Source organism: Sturnira hondurensis, unplaced genomic scaffold (assembly GCF_014824575.4).
Source record: "Sturnira hondurensis isolate 20B ecotype Veracruz unplaced genomic scaffold, ASM1482457v3 Scaffold0021214, whole genome shotgun sequence".
NCBI lineage: Eukaryota > Metazoa > Chordata > Mammalia > Chiroptera > Phyllostomidae > Sturnira > Sturnira hondurensis.
In genome coordinates, this window is record NW_028093845.1 from 6150366 (window position 1) to 6173626 (window position 23261).

Consider the following 23261-nt stretch of genomic DNA (forward strand, 5'->3'; position numbering starts at 1 on the left):
AAAGGTAAAGAACCTTACACATAAGTATTAAATAAGCAAATGTTGAAGATACGCAGGGATAAGTGAACCAATACTAAGTCTATTTTGTCATCACTGGGTGTGCCACGTGTTTGACTTCACTGAAATTTTGTGTAATTTTCCATTCATATCATTTCTTAAATTAAAAAAAAAACACACTTCCTAGGATTTCAAATTATATCATTTCTCTTGAAGGGTAGATAAGTGGTTGAACAAAATACTTTTGTATTCATTAAATTCTTTGTAAAGGGAGAGGAGAAAGAAATTTCTAAATTTTTTTAGGGAGAAAGACAGTAAACCATGGCTCTTGCCAGCAAAGCTTAACAGTTCTCCCCCTGGTTTTACTGAGATATAATTGATACCCAGCACTGCATAAGTTTAAGGTGTACGGCATAATGACTTGACACACATATATTGTGAAGTGATTAGAATAAGCTAAATTAACATGTTACCTCACACAGTTACAAAGAAGTTTTTTCCCCTGTAATGAGAAAGTTTAGGATTTACTCTCTTAGCAACTTTCAAACATGCCACTCAGCAGTGCTAACTGTAGTCACCGGGCTGTATATTTATTTCACCCCCAGCACTCACTTATCCCATCACTGATTACATCTTGTGCCTTCTCACCACCTTCTCCCAATTCCCCATCCCTATGCCCTGCCTCTGGTAACCACCAATTGCATTTCTGTGTCTGGAGTTTGGTTTTTTTTACATTTGAGGTATAAGTGAGATCGTATAGTATTTCTCTTTCTGTGGAGCTATATACAGTTTGATTTTACTTCCTCAGTATAATATTCTGGGTTTCTTCTCTTCCTCTTTTTTCCCCACTCCCTCTCTTCCCTCCTTCTCTTCCTAATTGTAAAGTTTTAAGTTAATGGTCAAAGAACAGAATTTGTTATTTCATCAAAAAAATATTATATTGCAAAGGAGTAACTACAACACATAGTTTAGTTTTCTTATCAATTTCTCAAATCGATATCAAAAATATATGTGGTCAACTGTCTCTGTTACTTCAGCTTACCCTGCTATTTCTGCAATGGGTCTAATTTTCCCCCTGAAGAAAGAGCAAGTGAGAGTAGATATGTAAAATATATGTGTATTAGTATATTCATTAATCTCTCTTTTCAGTGGGCAGATTAGAATTAATAAGCCAAGGGAAGTTTGGGGGGTATATCTTGATTTCATTTATCTTTCATAAGCCTACCTTTTATTAATATAACTTAAAGAGTTATACATTTTTTTTAAAGATTATTTATTTATTTACCTTTAGAAGGGAAGGGGAGAGGGAGAGAAACATCAATGTATGGTTGCCTTTTGTGCGTCCCCTGCTGAGAGTTGGCCTGCAGGGAACCAGCCTGCAACCCAAGCATGTGCCCTGACTGGGAATCGAACCGCGATCCTCTGGTTCGCAGGCCAAGAGTTATACATTTTTAATAACTGTATAGTAAATTTGCTATTGGGCATGGGTTCAACTATATCTAAAACACAAATCTCATTTTAAATCTCAAGTAAAAATGATTTCCTTGCTGTGTGAAATTGGTGTGTTTACATGGAAGATGAAACATTTGTTATGCAGTGTTAAAAATCAAAGGAAGAGCCCTGGTTGGTGTGACGCAGCTGGTTGGGTGTCATCATACAGACCAAAAGGTCTTGGCTTCCTAGTCAGGGCGCACGCCTGAATTTTAGGTCCGGCCCCTATTTGGAACACATGCAAGAGGCCACCGATCAATGTTTCTCTTCCTCCCTTCCCCTTTCTCTAGAATCAATAAAAGAAAAAAAAATTAAATCAAAGGAAGGTGGCATAATGTGGTTCCCTTTTTTGTTCTTATATTACTTTAAGTTGTTATAGTATGTCTGAAACAATGATTTGTATATATTTTATGGACGTGAAAATAATCTCTGCTACAGTGAGCTTTTTGTTTTGTTTTTAGGAGCTGGAAATCGTAAATTTAAAGGTAAACTTATTTTTATAATAGACAATTTATGCTACAAAATAGAAAATAAGAATAAAGTGTTATAACTTTTATGATACATGTATTGATATAGTGTGTGTTTTTCTCGAATAAAAATTACCCTTCACTGTGATAAATTTTTCGTTTTTTATTTTTTCAGGCTTCTCACATGTGGCTCAAGGTAAAAAAAAAAAATTCATTAATTTCTTGGGCTGTTGCAGAATTGAAATAAAACACAGGTAGTGCTAGCTTACATTTTCAATGAGCCCTTAACTGAGGATATGGCTGTGCGTTGCCATTCACTCAGCTCTCACATGAGTTTAGGCACAGGGGCCTCTGTTCACAGTGTGATAAACTTTGATTCTCACTCAGTCCCCACCCACAGTCTGTGTGCCAGCTAAAACCACCCACAGCGGGGCATCTCCTGCACATTCCACATTTGCCAAGTTCCCTTCTCCTTTTCCTTCACTTTTCCCTCGAAACCAAGGCAGTTCCTGACCAAACTGCTACCAGATGAAAGATACATCTTTGCATGATAGGCATTTGCTTATACTTCGTAAATTGGAAGTTCCCAAATCCAGCTCTTTAGGATCACCGTTTTTCTTTGTCATTCATTTTAAATGACTACCAGAAGGTCAAAGTCCCCCCTCGGGGTTTCTTACGATTTCTGGGAGACTTTTTATGCTCAAGATCACCCCGAAGGGCCTAATCTCAATTATTTCTGTGTATTCCCCTGACTTGTCATCTTGCCCTCCAAGGTTGCTGCTGTTTCCACCACCACCAGTAGCCTTCATTATTTCCTTTCTCCCTCCCTTCGCCTTTTCCTTCTTTCCTTCCTTCCTTCCTTCCTTCCTTCCTTCCTTCCTTCCTTCCTTCCTTCCTTCCTAGGGTCAGACCTCGGGGGCCCAGAGATGAGTTCATGCTATGCTTCGGCTCATTGAACATGATCATCCCTGGTCCAGACAAGGCCCCACTCTTGTCTTATTGATTCTGTTAGCCCCATTCCTCACTCCCATTCCCCACTTGGTGAGATAGTTATACTCCCTTTTAAGAATTTTAAAAAATTCAGTGACCATTTTCATGTGATTTGACGTGTATGTCTCATTGTATGCATTCTCATCCAATGTGTATTATTATTTTGTGATCATACATTTTTAACTCGCATAGTATTTTGTCGTAGATCTCATATTTCCTTTTTTCTTTTCACAAAGAATTATGTTTTAAGGATCTGTTCATGCTGCTATGTGGCCATTCAATCTGTTGCTTCTAACTGCTGTGTACAGTACTCTGTGGTGTTCTGATTTCACAGTTTCCTCTCTGCTTTCTCAGTGATTCACTCCCAGCCCCCAATCACACTGTAATGAATGTCCTCTCCTTAGGGCTGTGTAGGAGACTCCTCTGAGACATCTAGCTGGCCAGGAGTTGCTAGCTCTTGGAATATGCATCTGTTTAATTTGACTAAGCAGTGCCTGTGTGTTCTTTAGCAGAGCCATCCTGTCCTTACCTCCACGAACCACACCTCAGGGTTCTCCTCAACCGCACCAACGTTTAGTATTATCCAGCTTTCTCATTTTCCTGGTCTCATACTGTCCAATGACATGGCATTGCTTACTAATTTGAATTTTTGTTATAACCAATTATTTTGAATCTCTTTATATGCACGCTAGCCTTTTGGATTTTTTTCTTCGTTTTCTTTCTTCTTTGCTGCCACCACCTGACACCGTCCACCTCATTCCACATCTGGACTGCAGTCTTCTTCCCTGTTGGTTTGCATCCTAGACATCAATCTGTTTTCAGTTTAAGCAGTGCCTATACTTTCTTCCATTCTGTTAACTTCATTTATAGTGAGCTTTGCTGAATATAAATATTTAATCTTTATAGAATCAAAGCCATTGATTGTTTTCCTTATGGTCAGTGCTGTCAGAGCTCTGTGCTGATCTTTCAACATCCAGTGCTCCTTAGCTACACTGGGCTCTCCCTGTCTCCCTTTTTCAAGAATTTAGTGTGAATTTTGAGGTTTTTCTATGAGTCATGAGGTGCTTTAGTGAAAGCTCTGAGCAGAACCTGTCTCAGCCCAGAAAATGCCCTACGTGTGTGGCATAACAGATACATGCATGTCTCCTCTAAAAAAGAACTTGAGAAATCCAGGGCTAAGCCTCAGGATGGCTGCACAAGCCATGCCCTCTAGGGCCCTAGCCTTGCCCTCTAGGCCGCAACCTCATCCAAGACAGAGCGGCAGGTTGGAGGGAACCCACCTTCGGATCCCCGGTTCAAAGAAATCAGGATCCTGGGCATAACTAAAATGTTCCAGGGGAGCAGAGTGAAGATTGACATCCTTCTAATATATCTTCAAGCCAAATCTAAGGATGAGAGAGAGAAGAATCTTTTTTGTTTGTTTTATTTTTTGCTTTTGACTTTGGCATCGCAGATGTCTACCACCAACTACGACTGACACTGAAACCAATGCGATCTTCTTGTTTGCCTGAGCCCTGAAAGAGGAGCTCTGTTACGTACACAAGGAGAGGAGCCTTTGCAATGTTGGCTCAGAACTCTTTGGATCAGAGTCAGGGACTGCTCCCTACCCTATGCAAGGACCTTGTGAGTGCAGAGTTGAAAGAGAAGTATTTCTTCTTGGACCCAGGCATTTGGGGGTCCATTCTAAATGCAGAGCACTGTGGCACCGTGAGCCTCACCATTCCATTACACCGACAGACACATCCAGTTAATGCCTGCAAAATTCTGTCTTGTTCCTTTGGCGCCTTCACAATTACCTAGCCGAAAACAAAGGACTCAGATGATGTGCTTTAGGGGCTTCGTAGTGTCCTTTTTAAAGGGAGGACAAGTTTTAAGACAGAAAATTATTCTCAAAGTGTGACTGATTTTAATGGTTTAATTTTTACTATTAACACAACTTTAAGCTTTGGAAATCTGTTTTATTATAGAAGAAATAGAGGTTTTGACGGCTAACATGGATGCAGGTATGTTAACATTATTCTTTTTTGCTCTGTGTGTGTACATGTATGTAATTTAGTTGATTCAAGCAACAATTACCTTTTATATAAATTTAAATAGAAAAAATAACATTACATTTTTTTCCTTATCACTTTTAAGAAAAACAAGCATAAATGCTTCTTGGGAACTGCTTTAAAAACGGGTTAATGCATTTGATTAATTTGAGGTGAAAACAATACTCTAGCCCTTCATAAAGTTTTTCTATTTGTTATGAGCTTTGTCAGGTCAGTTTTGTAAAAAAAAAAAAAACAAAAAACCACAAAACAGCAAAATTTCAAGCATGACCCAGAACATACATTTTGAAATAGAAAAATAATGGACTTAATTGAATTAACCTGTTCTTTCACAATGTTTTAAACCACGATAATAGAAGGACTGTGAAAATCTGTACTCTGGCCAGTTGTGAAGCTAAATTGAATGTTAGTATTAAGTTTCTGGGAAGACAGTAATTGATAAGAGCTTTGAGGTCAGAATGACTTGCATTAAATCCTGACTCAGTTATTTATTTGCCACATAATCTTAGGTAAGTAATTGAACCTCAACTACAATTGGGAATAAAATACCTCCCTGTTTTAGAGGTATTTTATTTTTTTTAAATTTTTTTTAAAGATTTTATTCATTTATCTTAGAGGGAAAGGGAAGGACAGAGAGAGAGAAATATCAATGTATGGTTGCCTCTCGTGCCTCCCCTGCCCGGAACCGGGAACTGGCCTGCAACCCAGGCATGTGCCCTGACTGGGAATCGAACAGCAATCGTGTGGTTCTCAGGGCCGCGCTCAATCCACTGAGCTACACCAGCCAGGGCATGTTTTAGAGGTATTTTAAACTGAGGTACATGCAAGACTCCCTTCTAATTGCCAGACCCCCAAATTAATGAACATTTTTTAAAAATCAGGCAATGAGTTAAAAATTTAAATCTCAAAGCCACAGATACTCAGAAGGGAGTTTCAACAAAGGCCCTTTGTTTTCTACCCAAGATAACATTAATTTTTAGGAACTACCCAAGCTGGTTTCACAGCCTTGATGAATACAATCTCTCTTCTTTCAAAGGCCCAAGCAGAAATTTAAAACATGCCATCACACTCTTCCTCCACCCTTACGAGGGTGGGAGCCCCCTAGAATAATTTCCCCCCAGTCGTTCACGACTTCTCTCCCTTGAGGATCTACATCCTTCTATACCGAGAGCAATTACAGTAATATTAATTTTCCTTTCTAGTTTGAGTCTGTAAACATTTTCATGATGTGATAAAATATACAGGGAGGATAAGGAGAGCATCTTACACGGCCATTTTCTCCCATTGTCGGGAATCCTCTTGCTGATCCTTGCCATAAGCCCAGCTCTACCATGTTTTCTCCTCAGTAACAAACAGAGAAGGAAACAGCATCGCGGGTCAAGGGGCTGAACACACATCCACTCTCCTGGCCAACTGGCCAGGGCTTGTCCAGGGGTTCCTGGCCCGTTATCTCCCCAGGTTAATGTGATGACTAAATGAGATAACCACAGGCAGAGTACTCAGCATGGGGCCTGTCACGTCACTGTTAATGATGGTTCTATTAATATTATTCAAAAGATTTCCATATAAATAGCCTCTAAAAAGTCAAAGCTAGGAGAATGAGAAGATAAGAGTTTTCCACCCTGAGGCTGCCACTCTGAGCTGACCCAGCAGTAATAGTGCCTGGGCTTGTGCTATTTCTCATTGGCCCGAGGCGGATAAATGCTTAACCCTTCCGCCAGCCTCCTTCTGCCACTAGCCCACCTTTAGGAAGAGTTAGAGATAACCAAGACAATTTTAATGGTAAGCCCAAATTTTTCAACAAGATGAAAAGTACAGTTTAGCATCCAAAATAATTCACTGATGAATCTGGCCTCTTTCATATTAGCTGTGATTCTGCTTTTTTTGTGGCATACATCAATTGAGAAGTGTCTGCCCACAAGATAATGGGTTCACAATCATGAGACATGGATGGTGTGGCTCGGTAGATTGAACTTTTGCCTGCAAACCGAAAGGTCACTGGTTCAATATCTGGTCAGGTCACATGCCTGGGTTGCAGGCCAGGTTCCCAGTTGGGGGCATGACGGAGGCAACCTATCAATGTGCATGTTGTTTCTCTCCATCTCTTCCACCCTCCATTTCCCTCTCTCTAAAAATAAATAAATAAAATATTCTTTAAAAATCATGATACAATCTCTTTTCTTGAAGAAAGAAAACGGATAAAATCATTGTTCCCCAAACTATCCTGCGGAGTTAAAAACAGCACGCCCACTCGAAGGAAACGAGTCGTTGGAGGAAAACCAGCAAGAGTGGTAAACCCACATGAAAAGTTCCCTCTTACTTCCCAGGAACGGCCTGAGTTCAGGGGGATACAGGGGAGGGGGACATATGTAATTCTAAGAGGCCAGGGGCCTTGCAATAGAAATATCTTATAGAAATATCTGTTTGTAGAATGATAGTGACCACCCAAATGTCTTCATAGGGAGACTTTCCATGGCAGATCGCAATTAGGGAAGATGACAAATTCACCTGTGGAGGTATTTATATTGGTGGCTGCTGGATCCTGACTGCTGCACACTGTGTCAGGTAAAGAATGTCTTCAGTAGATTTTGGATTTCCTGAAATATTGAATCCGAGTAATAGAGATGGTGACAGATGATAAACCAAAATATATGTGAGAGATGTCATTGGCCAGTTCCATTCTACTACTGCTAAACACCCACCAATATTCATAATCAGGACTTTCGAGGCCAATCCCCCAGAACCTACTGTGTTCCCCCAGACCAGGGTGTTGATCTCAGCTGGCAAGGGCAGACCAAACTTGTTGGCACCAAGTTACTTCACTTGGCTCATTTGCATGGTGGGAAAGTAAGTTGATGATAACTACATTTATCTCCTCCTTTGTCAGGGTTTTGAGATTCTCAGGTTACAGAGGTGGAGTAGGCACAGTGTGTCTGGATTCAACACTAGCACGTGACAAAAGATGTCTCCTAATTACCTACAGATGGGGAACATAATTTTCATTCAGGGCCAGTAAGGCAGTTAATAAGTGTCTTTATTCATTGGCAAGGGCTGCCATAAGTAAATATGAAGGTAGGAGAGAGCAGGTCTTAAACAACAGACATTTATTTTCTCATAGTCTGGAAGCTAGAAATGCAAGATCAAGATATAGGTAGGGGTGGTTTCTCTTTGGCTTGCAGACAGCTGCTTTCTTGCTGTGTCCTCACATGGCCTTTTCTTCGCGTGCTTGCATTCCCGATGTCTCTTTCTGGTTTTATAAGGAGACCAGTCGTACTGGATTGGGCTCTGCTCCTATGACCTCATTTAACATTAATTAAACCTCTTTGAAGTTCCTATCAGCAAATACATCTGGTCACATTCAGGATTAGGGCTTCAATATGTGAATTTTAGGGGGACACAATTGAGTCCATAACAGTGACTGCAGGGAAGTACCTAAAAGGTGTTAATAATAAATAAAGATCATCTCAAAGGAGGACAGAGCTTGGGATTCTGGCCTCAGTTCTGATCATTAGAATGAATGAAATATCATTTATTGAGCACCTCTTACAGACCAAACACCATCCCTGGCACTTCCACACATGCTATTTTGTTTTAATATTCTCACAGTTTTAAGAGGTAAATACTTCTCTTCCCATTATATAGATAAGAAAACTGAGACTGAAAACTTACATGACTTGGCTGAAGCTACACTACCAGTCAGAGCCAGAATAAAATCAGGTTCAACATAACAGTGACTTAGATGAAGGCCTACTAAACAGCTCTGCAGATGAACCAAAGCTGAGAGGGATGGGAAACGCGCTGAATGACTGATTTTATGTTGGACGATGCCCATAATGATCCTCAGGGGTTGGAGCAATGAGCCAAATCTAATTTCCTCCTTCTTGATGACCCTTTCTCTTGACTTCTATGAGACACACTCTCCTGGTTTTCTGTCATCCTCTGTAGAGGCCACACCTTCTCTGCCTTTTTTACAGCTTCCCCTTCATATGACTGAGCATTATTGCTCAAGTGAAATTCTGGAGTTCTTCAATATTTAGCCTGGTTTCCCCTTCTCGTCTTACTTCTCTCTTTAAAGTTAATTGTGCTTTGTGCTAAACAATGCTGATGCAACGATATCTCCAGCCTGGACCTCTCCTCCAACCACTGGCCATCTACAGTCCATCAACACTTCTTTGCTATATCAAAAGTACATAGGATTCAAAATCTCTAAAGTGAGCCCTGGCTGGTGTAGCTCAGTGGATTGAGCGCGGGCCTGAGAACCACATGATCGTGGTTCGATTCCCAGTCAGGGCACATGCCTGGGTTGCAGGCCAGTTCCCAGCAGGGGACTCACAAGAGGCAACCATACATTGATTTTTCTCTCCTTCTCTCCTTCCCTTCCCCTCTAAAGATAAATAAATAAAACCTTTAAAAAAATCTCTAAAAGCGAGCTCATGATATGCCTCTTGCCCCAAATACAGTTCCATCCCAGTGTTCCCTATCTCAGCAAATGGCAACACCGTTCATCCAGTTACACCAGACAGAAATCTAAGCATCATCACATTTCACATCCTCATCCCTACACAGCCCAGGCAATATATTACCAACTCCAGGTGGCACTTTTACTTTCTAACTATTTAATCTCAAAACTTTCCATCTCTGTGGTTACCCTGCTTTCACCTCTCATCTGAGTTATACCAGCTGCCTCCTAAATGGCTACCTACATGCTCTCTGCCTACCTCATCCTCCATCTATGCATTCTCTACTGTGCAGCAAGAGTAATATTTCCATACCTGGTTTTGATCATTTGTTGCTTAAAATTCAATGGCTTTGCATTCCCCATAGGATAAAAAAAACAAACCTAAACAAAAACACAGCATGACCCAGTAGGCCCCATATGACCTGAGCTCTATTTACCTTGGTCAGTGTCACCTCGCCCCAGGCTTCACCTCTTGCTCTCTGCCCCACCTTCCCCAGAGAACCTTCCCTGGCTCCCGTAGGTCAGAGAACTCCTCTTGGTAAGTTCTAGAACTCATGTGCTTTCATTCCTCATTCCTCTCACTCTTCACAATAGAGTACATATCTTCATTAGTGTGAGTATCTATTTAATGCTACATCTTTCCTTTAATGCTGAGCTCCAGGAAGGCAGGAACTCTTTCTGATTTTGCTCATTTCTCTACTCCAATGGCTACCACAGCACCGGGTATGCAGTAGGTGCACACTAAGTATTTGTTTAGTAAACTGAATGCATAAACAGGGTTAACCTTTCAACAATATTTATTCAGAACCTCTGATCCTAAAAAAAATCAAAATTAATATGAAGAACAGCATTCTTGGACCACTAAATATTAACTAAAGGTATCCTGAACACCTCATTAGCTTGTAGGATATCACTGTTTAAGGTGATTACCTGAGATAAATGATGGTAGATGCCCAATTTCCTAGAAACCAAGAGCTGAAAATTGGTACAAAATGGAGTGAGGCATAAGAACAAGTTCATTCATCATTTAGCTCATTCACCATTGCTTGCTTGCTCTTTCTTTCTTTTTCTATATTTGGATTTACTATTTTATTTTAAATTATATTCTATTGATTATACTATTGTAGTTAATCCAATTTTTCCACCTTTGCCCCCCTTCACCCAGCAACCCCCACTCCCTCTGGCAATCCCCATTCCATTGTCCCTGTCCATGGGTTATACATATATGTTCTTTGGCTACTCTGTTTCCTATGCTATACTTTACATTTCCATGACTATTCTGTAACTACTAATTTGTACTTCTTTTTTTAAAGTTTTTAAAAAAGATTTTATTTATTTATCTTTTAGAGGGGAATGGAAGGAGAGAGGGAGAAAAATATCAATGTATGGTTGCCTCTCGTGCGTCCACTGCTGGGAACTGGCCCACAACCCAGGCATGTGCCCTGACTGGGAATTAGACCTCGATCCTTTGGTTCGCAGGTCTGTGCTCAATCCACTGAGCTACGCCACCCAGGGCTAATTTGTACTTCTTAATCCATTCACCTGTTTCACTCATTCTCTACTCCCCGCCCAATCTGACAACTATCAAAACATTCTCTGTATCTATTTTTCTCCTTTTGTTCTCCTTGTTTGTCTAATTTGTTTTTTAGATTCAAATGTGAATAGATAGTATTTATTGCCATTTTATTGTTCATATTTTTTATCTTCTTCTACTTAAAGAACATTCTTTAACATTTCATATAATACTGGTTTTGTGGTGATGAATTCCTTTAACTTTGTTTTGTTTAGGAAGCTCTTAAGCTGTCCTTTGATTCTGAATGATAGCTTTGCTCTATAGAGTAATCTAGGTTGTAAGTCCTTGCTTTTAATCACTTTGACTCTTCCTTGCCAATCCCTTCTAGCCTGCAGTTTCTTTTCAGAAATCAGCTGACAGTCTTATGGGGCCTCCCATATAGATAACTAACTGCTTTTCTCTTGCTGCTTTTAAGATTCTCTCTTTGTCTTCAACCTTTGGAATTCTAATTAAGATGTGTCTTGGTGTGGGCCTCTTTGAGTTTATCTTGTTTGGGATTCTCTGGACTTATATGTCTATTTCCATCACCAAGTTAGGAAAGTTTTCTTTATTTTTTCAAATAGATTTCCAATTTCTTGCCCTTTCTCTTTTCCTTCTGGCACCACCATGATGTGAATGTTGGTGGGCCTGGAGTTTTCCCAAAGGCTCCTTACACTATCCTCATTTTTTTGGATTCTGTTTTCTTGCTGTTCTGATTGGTTGTTTTTTGCTCTTTATATCCCAAATCACTGCTTTGATTCTTGGCTCATCCACTGTACAGTCGATTCTTTGTAAATTGTTCTTTTTCCAAATTAGTGTATCCTTTATTTCTGGCTGGATCTTATTTATGCTGTTGAGGTTCTCACTAAGTTCCTTGAGCATCCTTATAACAAGTGCTTTGAACTCTGCATCTAGATTGTTTCTCTCCATTTTCTTTAGTTCTTTTTCTGGAGTTTTGTTCTGCTCTTTCATTTGGGCCATGTTTCTTTGTCTCCTCCTTGTGGCAACCTCTCTGTGTTTGTTTTTATGTGTTAGGTAGCTGCTACATCTCCCAGGCTTGGTCGAGTGGCCTAATGTAGTAGGTGTCCTATAGGATCCAGTGACACAGCCTCCCTTATTAACCAAGCTGGATACTTGAGGTGTGCCCACTGAGTGGACTGTGTAAACCTTCCTATCATATCTGAATCTTTATTGCTGTTGGCACACCCAAGTTTAGCCACCAACTGTGTTCTGTCTGGTGTCACACAGGATGAGCTATAAAGTGATCTTCAGATGGCTGCTACTTGGGCTGGACTTGGAGGTGCCCAAGGGAGGCCAAGCTATGAACCAAGGCTGCCTGCTGCTAGTGACGGGCACGGGGCAACTTTGCGAGAGGTACAGGGCTCGCTGAAGCCAGATGTTTTTTTGAGAGAATTTAGGAAAATGTGAAGCATGAGCCACAACAAGCCATTCAATGCAAAATCCACTCACTGGAAGTAGTGTGGGGCCTCATGGAATCATCAGAGGAGGGGCAAACAGTGTGAACTAGGATGCTGGAATCTCAGCTATGGCCCCCGCCTGCCAGCTCTGTGGCTCTGCAGAGAGAGGGCCCAGAAAAGGAATAGCAGCCTCTACCAGTACTTCTGTCTGGGAGAAAGATGCCTCCCAGCTCTCACCCCGATGCCAGACAATCAGTTCCTCTCTTTATGTCTCTGATGCCTTTCAATCTGCTGCCCCCACGCTAGAGCTCAGAGGGTGTGAATCTGAGTAGGTCTGTGTGGGGTTCCCTAAGAGGAACTGCCTGAGAGTCCAGCAATTTCTGTCTTCCACCATCTCAATCCTCACTGGTTTTTATAGCGAGAAGTTATGGTGAATTCTCTTCCTAGCACTGGAACCCTGGGCTGGGTGGCCAGATATGAGGCTAGGACCCTGCTCTGCTAAGATATCCCTCCTGATTTTTATCCCCAAACTTGGGTATGGGTCCAGCCTGTTCTACTTCTCCACTCCTCCTACCAGTCTGGATGCAGTTTCTTCTTATTTATTTATTTATTTGTTTATCTTAAAAGGGGAAGGGAAGGAGAGAATGAGAGAAACATCGATGTATGGTTGCCTCCCGTGCGTCCCCTGCCAGGGGCTGGCCTGCAACCCAGGCATGTGCCCTGACTGGGAATCGAACCGCGATCATGTGGTTCACAGGCCTGCATTCAATCCACTGAGCTACACCAGCCAGGGCCCAGTTTCTTTTTTAATTCTATAGTTGTCTGACTTCCATTCATCTCAGTTTTGAACAGTTCTGAATGATGGTTGTTTTATAGTTTAGTTGCAATTGTGATGTGGTTGTGTGAGGAGGTGAGCCATGTTTACTTATGCTGACATCTTGACCACAAGTCATTCGCCATTTCAACCAGATTTAAAACAGCTACTATGTTCCATGTACAATACTAGTCATAGACAGCTATCATAGATTAATAAGACCCCATTTTTGCCTCCAAGGCTTGTGAGCAAAGAAATATAATGCAAAGTGAGGATGAAATTTAAAGGTCAGGATGACAACTGCTGTAGTCTTCACTCAGAAGCTCTGAGGTTAGCAGATTAATGGCAGCGTATGCTCCGATTCCCCATTGCTGGCTAGATACTGCAGGGTCTCTGCAAACACCTTCAGCAGTGGGGCCCTCACTCCACTGCTGCCAGCTCCCACCTGTGTGCATCTCTGGTTGTCAGAGGATTCTTTACGTCCCTGATACTGAGCAGTTACATGAATTATTCCTCTCTTCACTTACCCACTGACTTTAATGCTGTCTTAAGTAAACTTAATCATACTGCTTTATGACAGTGAGGATAAAAAAAATCTGGGAATAGTCAGATTTTTTTGGAAGGGAGACTATCAAGTTTTGGGAGTGGGGCGTGGGTTGGGCCAAGGAGGGCAAAGGAGTAAATATCAGGACAACTGAAATAGAATAACAACAAAAAAAATAAAGTACTTAAAAAAAAGATAAATGATCAGAAGTTCATGTTTGTAGTTGTTTTTTTTTTCTCTCAACATATTTTATTTCCCTTTCCTCCCCCTTTTTTAATAGAGCCAGTAAAGTTCACCGTTACCAAATATGGCTATCATTATTAGACTGGATAAAACCAAATACTGAGGTAGTTATTCAGATGGTCAATAAAATTATTATCCATGAAAACTACAACGGAGCCACCTACCAAAATGACATAGCTTTGATTGAAATGAAGAAACGCCCAAGGCAATCTGACTGTATGCTGCCTTCCGTCCCTGCCTGTGTTCCCTGGTCTCCGTATTTATTCCAACCTAATGATAAATGCATCATTTCTGGCTGGGGACGAGAAAAAGGTATTTGTTTTACAATTTGTTAACCATACCCTAGGGGCTGAAAATAAATAGAATACAAATGCATAGGGGATAATCTCCTAATGCCCAGAGAGAACAGCATCAAATCTAGAAAAGTGAACACCCGGCAGGCTGGCTCCTCGGGTGAGGGACCTGTGCAGCTGCCCAGCCGCTGGGCCCTAAGGGGCCCGGCTTGGTTTACTGCTCTGTCGTCACCACCATGAAATTCTTTATTTCTGCAGGAAACCCACCTCACATTTTCATTTTTCATTGGCCTTCCCAAATTATGTAGCCAATCCTGACCCGAGTTTTCAAAGGGCACTCTCACTCTGCGATCCTAAAGCATACGTTGAGGGGTAACCATTCACCAGGAAAAAGTATGGTGGTGGGGACATAAAGCATGGCTCTGGGACTTGTGGGAGAGATCTGGATGGAAGATAAGCAAGCTTTTGAAGGGACGGTCACACCACAACCCTTCTACTCGCTCCTCTCCCCCCCCGCCCCCGCTCTCCATGCCCTGCACCCCAATGTCCCAAGAAGAAAAAGACAGCATAAAAAATTCATTCTCTGAGCCTCTACAATTTGAGATGAACATTCATAGGAATAAGAGATGTGGACACTTAGAACAATTATTAGAAAATAATTTTTAGATTGTTTTCTAAATAATTATTAGAAAAACCTGCTAATTGAGAGGTTAGATTAGAATTAAATTAGTAATACCTTTGTTTCATCTTGAAGAGTTAGCCTTGAAATTTAGCTCCCTTCTGACCTCTTAAACTCTGTTTGTAAATAACTCCATTCCACTGATCTTAGAGACTCATATCCAATGCATCCTTTATAATTGCCATACTGAAAAGTGTAAAATATATGTATGAATTCACCTAGATTTGTGGTATGTTTGGATACCCAAGATTTACAAAAGATTAAATTTTATTAGTAATTAATTCATCCAAAAAGCACTATGTACTTATAGTAAAATACACACACACACACACACACACACACACACACACTTTTATGTACATTTACAAATATACCCAGAAGTAGAGGTAAAAGTATAATAAACCCATTTATTCATTATCCAGTCCCAAAGTTATCAACATTCTACAGTTCTAGTTTTGTCTCTCTGAATCAATAACTATTTCGATGGGACAGTTGGGAAGGTTTATTTATAAAGGGGCTAATTACAAAGATGTGGGTGTGGGGTTGGGAACCACAAGGGCTGTGTGGAAACCCAGGATTAATAATAGTACCAGAACTGAGACCTCAGCTAGATCTGACGTGTAAAGGGAAAGAATCTACTAGAAGGAGAAAGGGCCTTAAGTACAGCAGGCAGCTTTAAGAGAAGCAGTGACATTGAGTTGAAGATTACAGCTAGCCCAAAGCTTGCTAGCCTCTCCCCTTCCCTCCTTCCCTTCTGTTGGAGTCTTCCACTGGGAACCTGCTGCAAACCAGAGGCTAAGGGATTCCTACTGAAGTATCTCTGACCTGCAGGTTAGGCCCTTGGGGCAAGGAGCAGGGCATTGAAGAGTTGTGAATGGTGCTGCAGGGCAATCGGGAGCTCTTCAGCACATTCCCAACACACACTTATTTTTTTCTTGAAATATATTCACTCTAATCCCAGATATCATATAATTTCACCTATGAGTGCTGTAGTAAATATTTTTACCAGGTACGGTCTTAAAAAAATTTACTACTTTTCATACCCCCAAAAAATGAAAGTGATTTGGCAATGTCATCTAATAACCAGCACTTACTTAACATTCCTCAATTATTTACAACATATTTTTACAATCAGATAACTTCCGTTGGGATCTAAACAAAGTCCACATGTTGCACTTGGTGGCTACTTTACTTAAATCTCTTTTAATCTAGAACACTTACTCCTTTCTTCTATTTAATTGTGTTCATTAAAGAAATTGGGTCATTTTTATTTTAGAATTTTCACACTTTGCATTTCGCTAATTGTGGCATTGAACAGGTTCTCCTACTCCATGTATTTTCTATAAATGGTAGATATATTCTTATGCATTGGTTTGCTTATTAATCAAATACGGTTTAACATTTTTATTGAGCTCTTACTATGTGTCAAGAATGCTAACATGCTAAGATTTTACTGCATAAAACTATGGACCCAGTCAAAAAACAGGGGATGCAGAGGCAACTAGGTTGAGAGACAAAGAGCAGCTCTTAAGGGACTTACAGCTCTCAATGGATTCCTCTCCTTCCCTTTGGGAGCCATCGGTCATTAAAGCAACCATCAGACAGCAGAACGTGACAAGTGCCAGAAGAACGATACGAAACAAGAATTCAGGGGAGGGAGCAATCTTCCAAGTCATTAAAAATTTCTCATGTGCTACCAGAACTCTCCATTTTAAAGGGCTTCTCCTGAGCTAAGGAAAATAATAAATTGCTAATTTTTAAAAAGCTCTTATCCTGAGGAAGGTAGCCATGTTGAGACTAACTTGAAGTAGGACTTGAAGGAGAAAAAAAGGAACTCCAGATTTGCCACATACTTTGGTGGATTTTTATCTCCCTCTGTGTCCCAGAAGAGAATATTAGTTCTACAGTTAACCTTGGGGTGGCAAAAAAAGTTCATTTGGTTTTTCCCCATACAGTGGTTTATAGTGCTTAGTTGTCTTTAACTTCATTTGAAACAATTTTGTTAGATGGTATTGTGACAGTTATCATATCAGTGTACATTCAAAAAAATCAAAATTAGTGAATTTTTGTGTGGCCATTTTAATATTGAAGACAGAAGAAAATAAGCAACACTTCTGGTGTATTGTGCTATTATGCTTTATTCTATCAAGAAAGGTAAAAACGCAACTGAAATGCAAAAAAAAAAAAAAAGATTTGTGCAGTATAGGGAGCAGGCGCTGTGACTGATCAGACATGTCAAAGTGGTTTGTAAAGTTTCATGCTGGAGATTTCTCGCTAGACAATGCTCTGTGGTCAGATAGACCAGTTGAAGTTGATAGCAATCAAATTGAGACATTAACTGAAAATAATCAATGTTATACCATGCCAGAGATAGCCAACATACTCAAAATATCTAAATCAATAGTTCTTGGTAAAAATGAAAAATGACTTGTTTTATGGAGAAAATGATTTGGACTTCTTGGCCTACCCAATAATATGTGCTCACTGCAGTGCTAGGCTCTGTGGGGTTGTTCTCTCAGGATTAGCCAGAGAGATCTCTGGCTCCAGGTAGTTTATAGGTTAATTGAGAAGGTAAATCATTTGGCATAAGATGTTTTAGTGTATGATTGAATTACTGAGCTCATGGATTGATTGTATAATTTTTTTATTAAGCAACTACTATGTGCTAGTGTGAGGCTGGGGGCCGTGCAGCAAGGACTGGGGGAGGCCTGGCACCAGCCCTCCTAGAGCACAACAGCTGCTGACAGCTGGGAAAGATGGGTAGGGGAGCTGGGCAAAGAGTCACTGTTCTCCCTGAGACATCTCAGCCTGTATTCTTAGGTTTTTCTCATCTTCCCCGGACTGTCCGTCCGCAGGAGTACCTGGTCCTTCTCTTTCCTGGGATACAAAATGTCCAAGTCCCGAATCTCTAACTTAAATGTAAAGGAAATCCTAAATCCTCTTCAATCACTTTCAGATCACTGAGAAGATGGAGTTCCTCACAGGCACACAAAAAAATGCGTACATGCCCATAGCTTTGTATTTTAACTTCTTACATTAAAAAGCTGTTAATCTGAAAAAGCTGTTTTCACTCTGACAAGCACTTTCAAGGAAAGAAGGAAGCTATTTCCATGAGAAGAAAATAGGAGCTATTTCCACGAGAAGAAAATAGGAGCTATTTCCACGAGAAGACCCTGACCCCTGATTCCTCCCCTACCCCCCCATGGACTAGGCAACCAATCAGAGGGGCAGGAGTGTACCTCACTCATCTCAGCTCCTGACTAAACAAGTGTGACTGCAGAGCACCTCCTGACTGCTTTTAGTAAGACAAATACAGAAAGTGGGGATATGAGCAATGTATGGTTAAACATGCTAGTGAATTATCCTCAAAAGTATTTAGGAATATATATATATTTCTTATATCTTCCCAATGGTTTACTAAACTATGAGACTAAGTATTTATTTAGATTTCTCATTTCTGACTTCTAAATATCTATTTATTTTCTCACTTTGTTTAGATAACCTAAAAGTCTATTCACTTCGTTGGGGCGAAGTTCACCTAATAGCTAACTGCTCTAAGTTTTACCCAGGTCGGTACTTTGAAAAAGAAATGGAATGTGCAGGTAAGTACTACATGGTTTCTCTGATATATTTTTATACATATTCCCTAACAAACGTGTCTCCTCCACCCCACCAAATTAGCACCCTTGCTCTGGGTGCTAACCTTTGGTGGGTGAAAGAACCCTTTCATTTGGCTTTCTGGCTGTTGCATTATCCAACTCCTTCAGTCCCTTCCCCTTAGTTCAAGTTTCCTCATTCTAATACTAAGAGGAAAAGTCTTCCTTAGGCTATTTTACAGCAGTATAGCAAGGTGACTAAGAGCACAGACTCTGGGACCAGACTGCCTGGGTTTACATCCTTGTTTTCACCCATTAATACTCATGTGACCTTGAGCAAGGTTCCTTAGCCGCAAAACTGGGGATCTTAATAGATGTGGACACTGAGATGCAGAGTTACCTGATTTGCCCAAAGTCTTGCAGACAAATGGTATGTCAGGATCAAAACCCAGACTTCTTCCAAATAAAAATCCAAATGATCTCATTTCAAATGCATACAATTGGAATTAAATCCTCTCTCCTCAGAAGTCCCATTGCACTTCTTACACCATCTGCCACTGTCTCCCTGGTTACCTGGTTATCATAGTGATGCTAGTGCCCCTACCTGTCACAACACAGCAGTTCTTACCTGGGAGACCCAAAAGCAGGCTCCCAGTCAGGTAGTGCACTAATGATGCTTTGTTGAAACTACCTACAAGGAGTGTATTACAGAAAAAGAGTTATTGACATCCTGTAAATGCTTGGATACAGTGATTTAAAAATCTTAGAAAGTCATAAGAGTGAGAGGAAAGTAAATAGACCATTTCCTGTGCCCTCCCATCTTAAAATGGAGTTCAGGATTATAGAGACAAAGGGAAGAATAGCACAAAATCTACCAAGAGGCAATATCACAGGTAAGAGGACAAGCTGTGAGGTCTGGCTGCCTAAGTCCAGGCTCTGCCACTTAGTAGCTGTATGGCCTTGGGCAAGAGGTTCATGTTTATAACCTCTCTATGCTTTATTTGTCTCATTTTAAAATAAAGGGAATGACACCTCATAGGGTTATAGTGAGGACTAAAGCAATGAATGACGAATACATACAAGCGCTCAATAAGCACTAAGTATTCCTATTACTTTCCCACTCAGCCTCAGGTGCTCCTCTCAGAATGCAGTCTCATCGTAGTATACACCTATATAAAGTAGAGGAAGCAGGGAGAGTACTTGCTCAATGTAGAGAATGAGTAGAAGATAAAGTACTTTCCAACCTGCACGCTACGACTCCATGGGCCCAGCAGGGGCCTGCGAGGGAGAGCAGGCATTCCTTCAGTTAGGAAAGTGTGAGAAGCAAAGTCACTACACTCACGGTGGAAAAGGCAGGCAGGCGGCATGGTGGCCTTGACAAATGCAAGTACACGTGCGATTCCTTTTTCCTTTGTCTTTCTCAGGGACAGAGGATGGTTCCATTGATGCCTGTAAAGGGGACTCTGGAGGCCCCTTAGTCTGTAAGGACGCCAACAACGTGACTTACGTTTGGGGTGTTGTGAGCTGGGGTGAAAACTGTGGAAGACCAGAGTTCCCAGGGGTTTACACCAAAGTGGCCAATTATTTTGACTGGATTAGTTATCACGTGGGAAGGTCTCTTATTTCTCAGTACAATATATAAAACTCTCTTTTTCCTACTCTTTTTCTCAGCAGTTCCATTTTAATTGAAATGACACTGCATAATTTGTACTTCTCCAGAAAATAATAAAGCAGATTTTATTGGATATTTTTAAAGGTCTCTGCCAAGTCTATGTCATATTGGAACTTTGCTGTATAATCCTCAAATAAATGTTTTAGTTAACCACACATGTTTTATTTACTAGAAATGTGATTAGGTTATCTCTTCATACTAGAGTGATCCATTGAGAATGCTAAAGGCATAGCTAGTTGAGTGACACAGGAGTCACACAAGCCTACGTTCTAACCCTAATGCTGCCACCTACTAATTACTTGAACATGGGCAATATGTTATCTACTTCGTGTCTCATTTTCCATCTTTAAAGTGAAAACTGGAATTTTGAGAAAATAAAACTATATATTGAAATAAAATGTTTGTCGTAGTACCTGTCACAAGGAAATAGCTGACCTCACAGTCTTTGTCTCATTTCTTTATGAATTAAAAGTTCTTGAAAATTTTGTCTCTAGTTTCTCATTTCACAAGCTCTCCTTGATACTTTCTTTAAACCTCTTCATAGATAACAATACAACCACCGACATCCTCCTCAGTGTCAAAGCTCACAGCCAACCCCTCACGGTACCTGGCCTGCTGTCCCCCTAGCTGCTGGTCTCAGCCCCCTCTCCAGTCCCTTCCTTCTGGTCACTTTTCTCTTTTTGCACTTCCGCTGGTGACGTCATCTAGATTCAGCTTTAAATCCCACCCACAGTCCAAAGACTCTCAAATCCTTTATCTCCAGCCATGACCTTTCCTAGAACTCTGGACGTAACATCACCTATTTCATAGCATTTCAAAAGAAACATGGCCACCCCAAATCTCTGGGCCTTCTTAAACCTGTTCCTCCCTCCTCAGTAAATGACACCAACATCGATGCAGGGCTCCTGTGGAGCCGATGTACAGTAGGCGCCCAGGCTCTCTGTATCCCACGACCCTGCTTTAATCTCACCATAGCCCTTGTCATCACACAAGTGATGATGAGTTTCTGTTTTTATCTGTCTACCTCTTCCCATCACACTGTAAGACATGTGAGAAGAGAGACTGTTCTCTCTGCTCCTTCTGTCTGCATCCCTATCATTTGATTCATAGGAGGTGCTTGGTGAATAAACATCAGCTGCTTTTATTTATTTATTTTACTTATTGATTTTTATAGAGAGAGAGAAAAGGGGAGAGAGAGAAACATCAATTTGTTGTTCCACTTACTGGTACATTCATTGGTTGATTCTTGTTTATGTCCTGACTGAGGATCGAACCCACAACCTTGGGGTATGGGGATGATGCTCTAACCAACTGAGCTATGTGGCCAGGGCCTACTATTATTTTTTTTTAAGCCAAACTATCATCACCCTAAAGGCCGAGGTATATTTTTATATAAATATTACCTTCAACTCCCGGGGTCCAGTCCTGGATAGAGCCCATCTGTTTTGATAAAAGAAGTGCCTATATCTACATATATGCCAAAATTGGTTACTATCCAATTATTTTGTCTTTTTTAAGTTTTTTGGTAAAATACACATAAAATTTTTACCATTTTAACCATTTTGAAGTATATAGTCAGTGGCATTAAACACATCCACATTGTTGTGTACCCTTCTCCATCTCCAGAAATTTTTTATCTTCCCAAAATGAAACTCTGTGCCCATAAACCATAACTCCTCCCCTTCCATGCTGCCCAGATTTTTAATTCCTTTTGTCATTGAATGCAAGACAGTATTTGGTTATCTATGGCCATGTAAGAAAAAACCCTATAGTCATTTCAATAATAATGGTTTATTATTTTGCTTCTGTATTTCGGGGTGGACAGGGCACAGCTGGACAATTCTTCCATCCTCTCACGCAGTCATTGTCAGACAGGTCAGGGCAAGGGTCGTCCCTAAGGCTTCTTCACTCGTGCGTCTGGTTGCTGGGTTGGGAGGACTCGGCTGGGGCTTTTCAGACCTTTCTCTGCATGGTCTCTCCACAAGGGCTCTCAACATGGTTACTTGGAAATGCCCGATTTCTTACGTAGCACCTGACAAGTGTGTCAGGAGAACCTACAGTGTCAGGAGCCCACCAACAGCTGTCCCTTGACACAGTCGGGACGGATGAGATGCATCTGCACAGCAGAGGCAACTGTGGCTGAATTTCCTGTTAATCTCTCCCTGGCATGTTTGTCTTTGCGATTAATAGGTGGTGGGATTTTTAGACACCTGTGTTTCAGGCCCAATGAGCCGCATAATTCCAATGAAGTCATACAAAATAATTTCTTGGCCAGAGAACAAAGTCCTTCCTAATGAAGTAGCCCCTGAATATCTAAAAGTTGATGAAGTAACAGCCCCTCCTCTATCTTGGACAGGAATATGTATTAATTAGAATTAGACAGGCAAATGAACAGGAGAAGCTGGTTAGCTAATACAAACTAAGCACATAGAAACAATTACTAAGGAGTTAAAGTCCATATTACATAAAGAAACATTTTAGACAGAAAGATAGATAGCTAAGTTAGACATCAGAAAGGCCTTATAATGAATTTCCTAACCTCTGCTCAGTCTAGTGTACCCTTTTGCCCCATGTCAAATTCTAAGAACTTTAATAAACAATAAGACATTCAAATTCTGTACATAGAGCTATTCCAAACTGGCTGATTAATGGCTCTCCTGGTCAAAACAACTTTTGTTTAACATAACTGAAACTAAGGAAGTTCTTGTACTTTTCCTGGTTACCTCTGTATTGGTTTTAACTGATCATACCATACACCTGTTCCTTTAATGTTATACAACAATCTCTATAAAAATAAAGCCTAAATCAAACTCTATGAGTTCAGTTAGACCCACAGAGTCTGGCTATTTGGCATCCCATTGGGTGTCTGACTCATCATTCGTTGCCTGCACCATCCATTCTTCGGGGACCCTGAACCCTGCCGAGGCTGGACTCTGGCACTACAGAACCTGCACAGCCTTTCTAAACCTAGCCTTGAAGTCAGTTAGCCTTCCAT

The 23261-nt window shown here is 40.8% G+C and overlaps 1 protein-coding gene across 2 annotated transcripts in view; it reads left to right on the forward strand.

Annotated features, from left to right (window-relative positions):
• Positions 1-20339, forward strand: part of CFI (complement factor I) — a 41074-nt gene extending 20735 nt beyond the window's left edge. Inside the window, exons 7-14 of one of the 2 annotated variants that reach the window (XM_037031842.1) lie at positions 1950-1973; positions 2131-2151; positions 4913-4948; positions 7184-7287; positions 7458-7561; positions 14064-14338; positions 18496-18600; positions 20019-20339. In XM_037031842.1, coding sequence (XP_036887737.1) covers positions 1950-1973; positions 2131-2151; positions 4913-4948; positions 7184-7287; positions 7458-7561; positions 14064-14338; positions 18496-18600; positions 20019-20236 — 887 coding nt within the window. In that variant the 3' untranslated portion in view covers positions 20237-20339. The remainder of the gene's footprint in view (positions 1-1949; positions 1974-2130; positions 2152-4912; positions 4949-7183; positions 7288-7457; positions 7562-14063; positions 14339-18495; positions 18601-20018) is intronic. The other variant, XM_037031844.1, reaches the window with a different exon arrangement.
• Positions 20340-23261: the final 2922 nt, after the last annotated feature.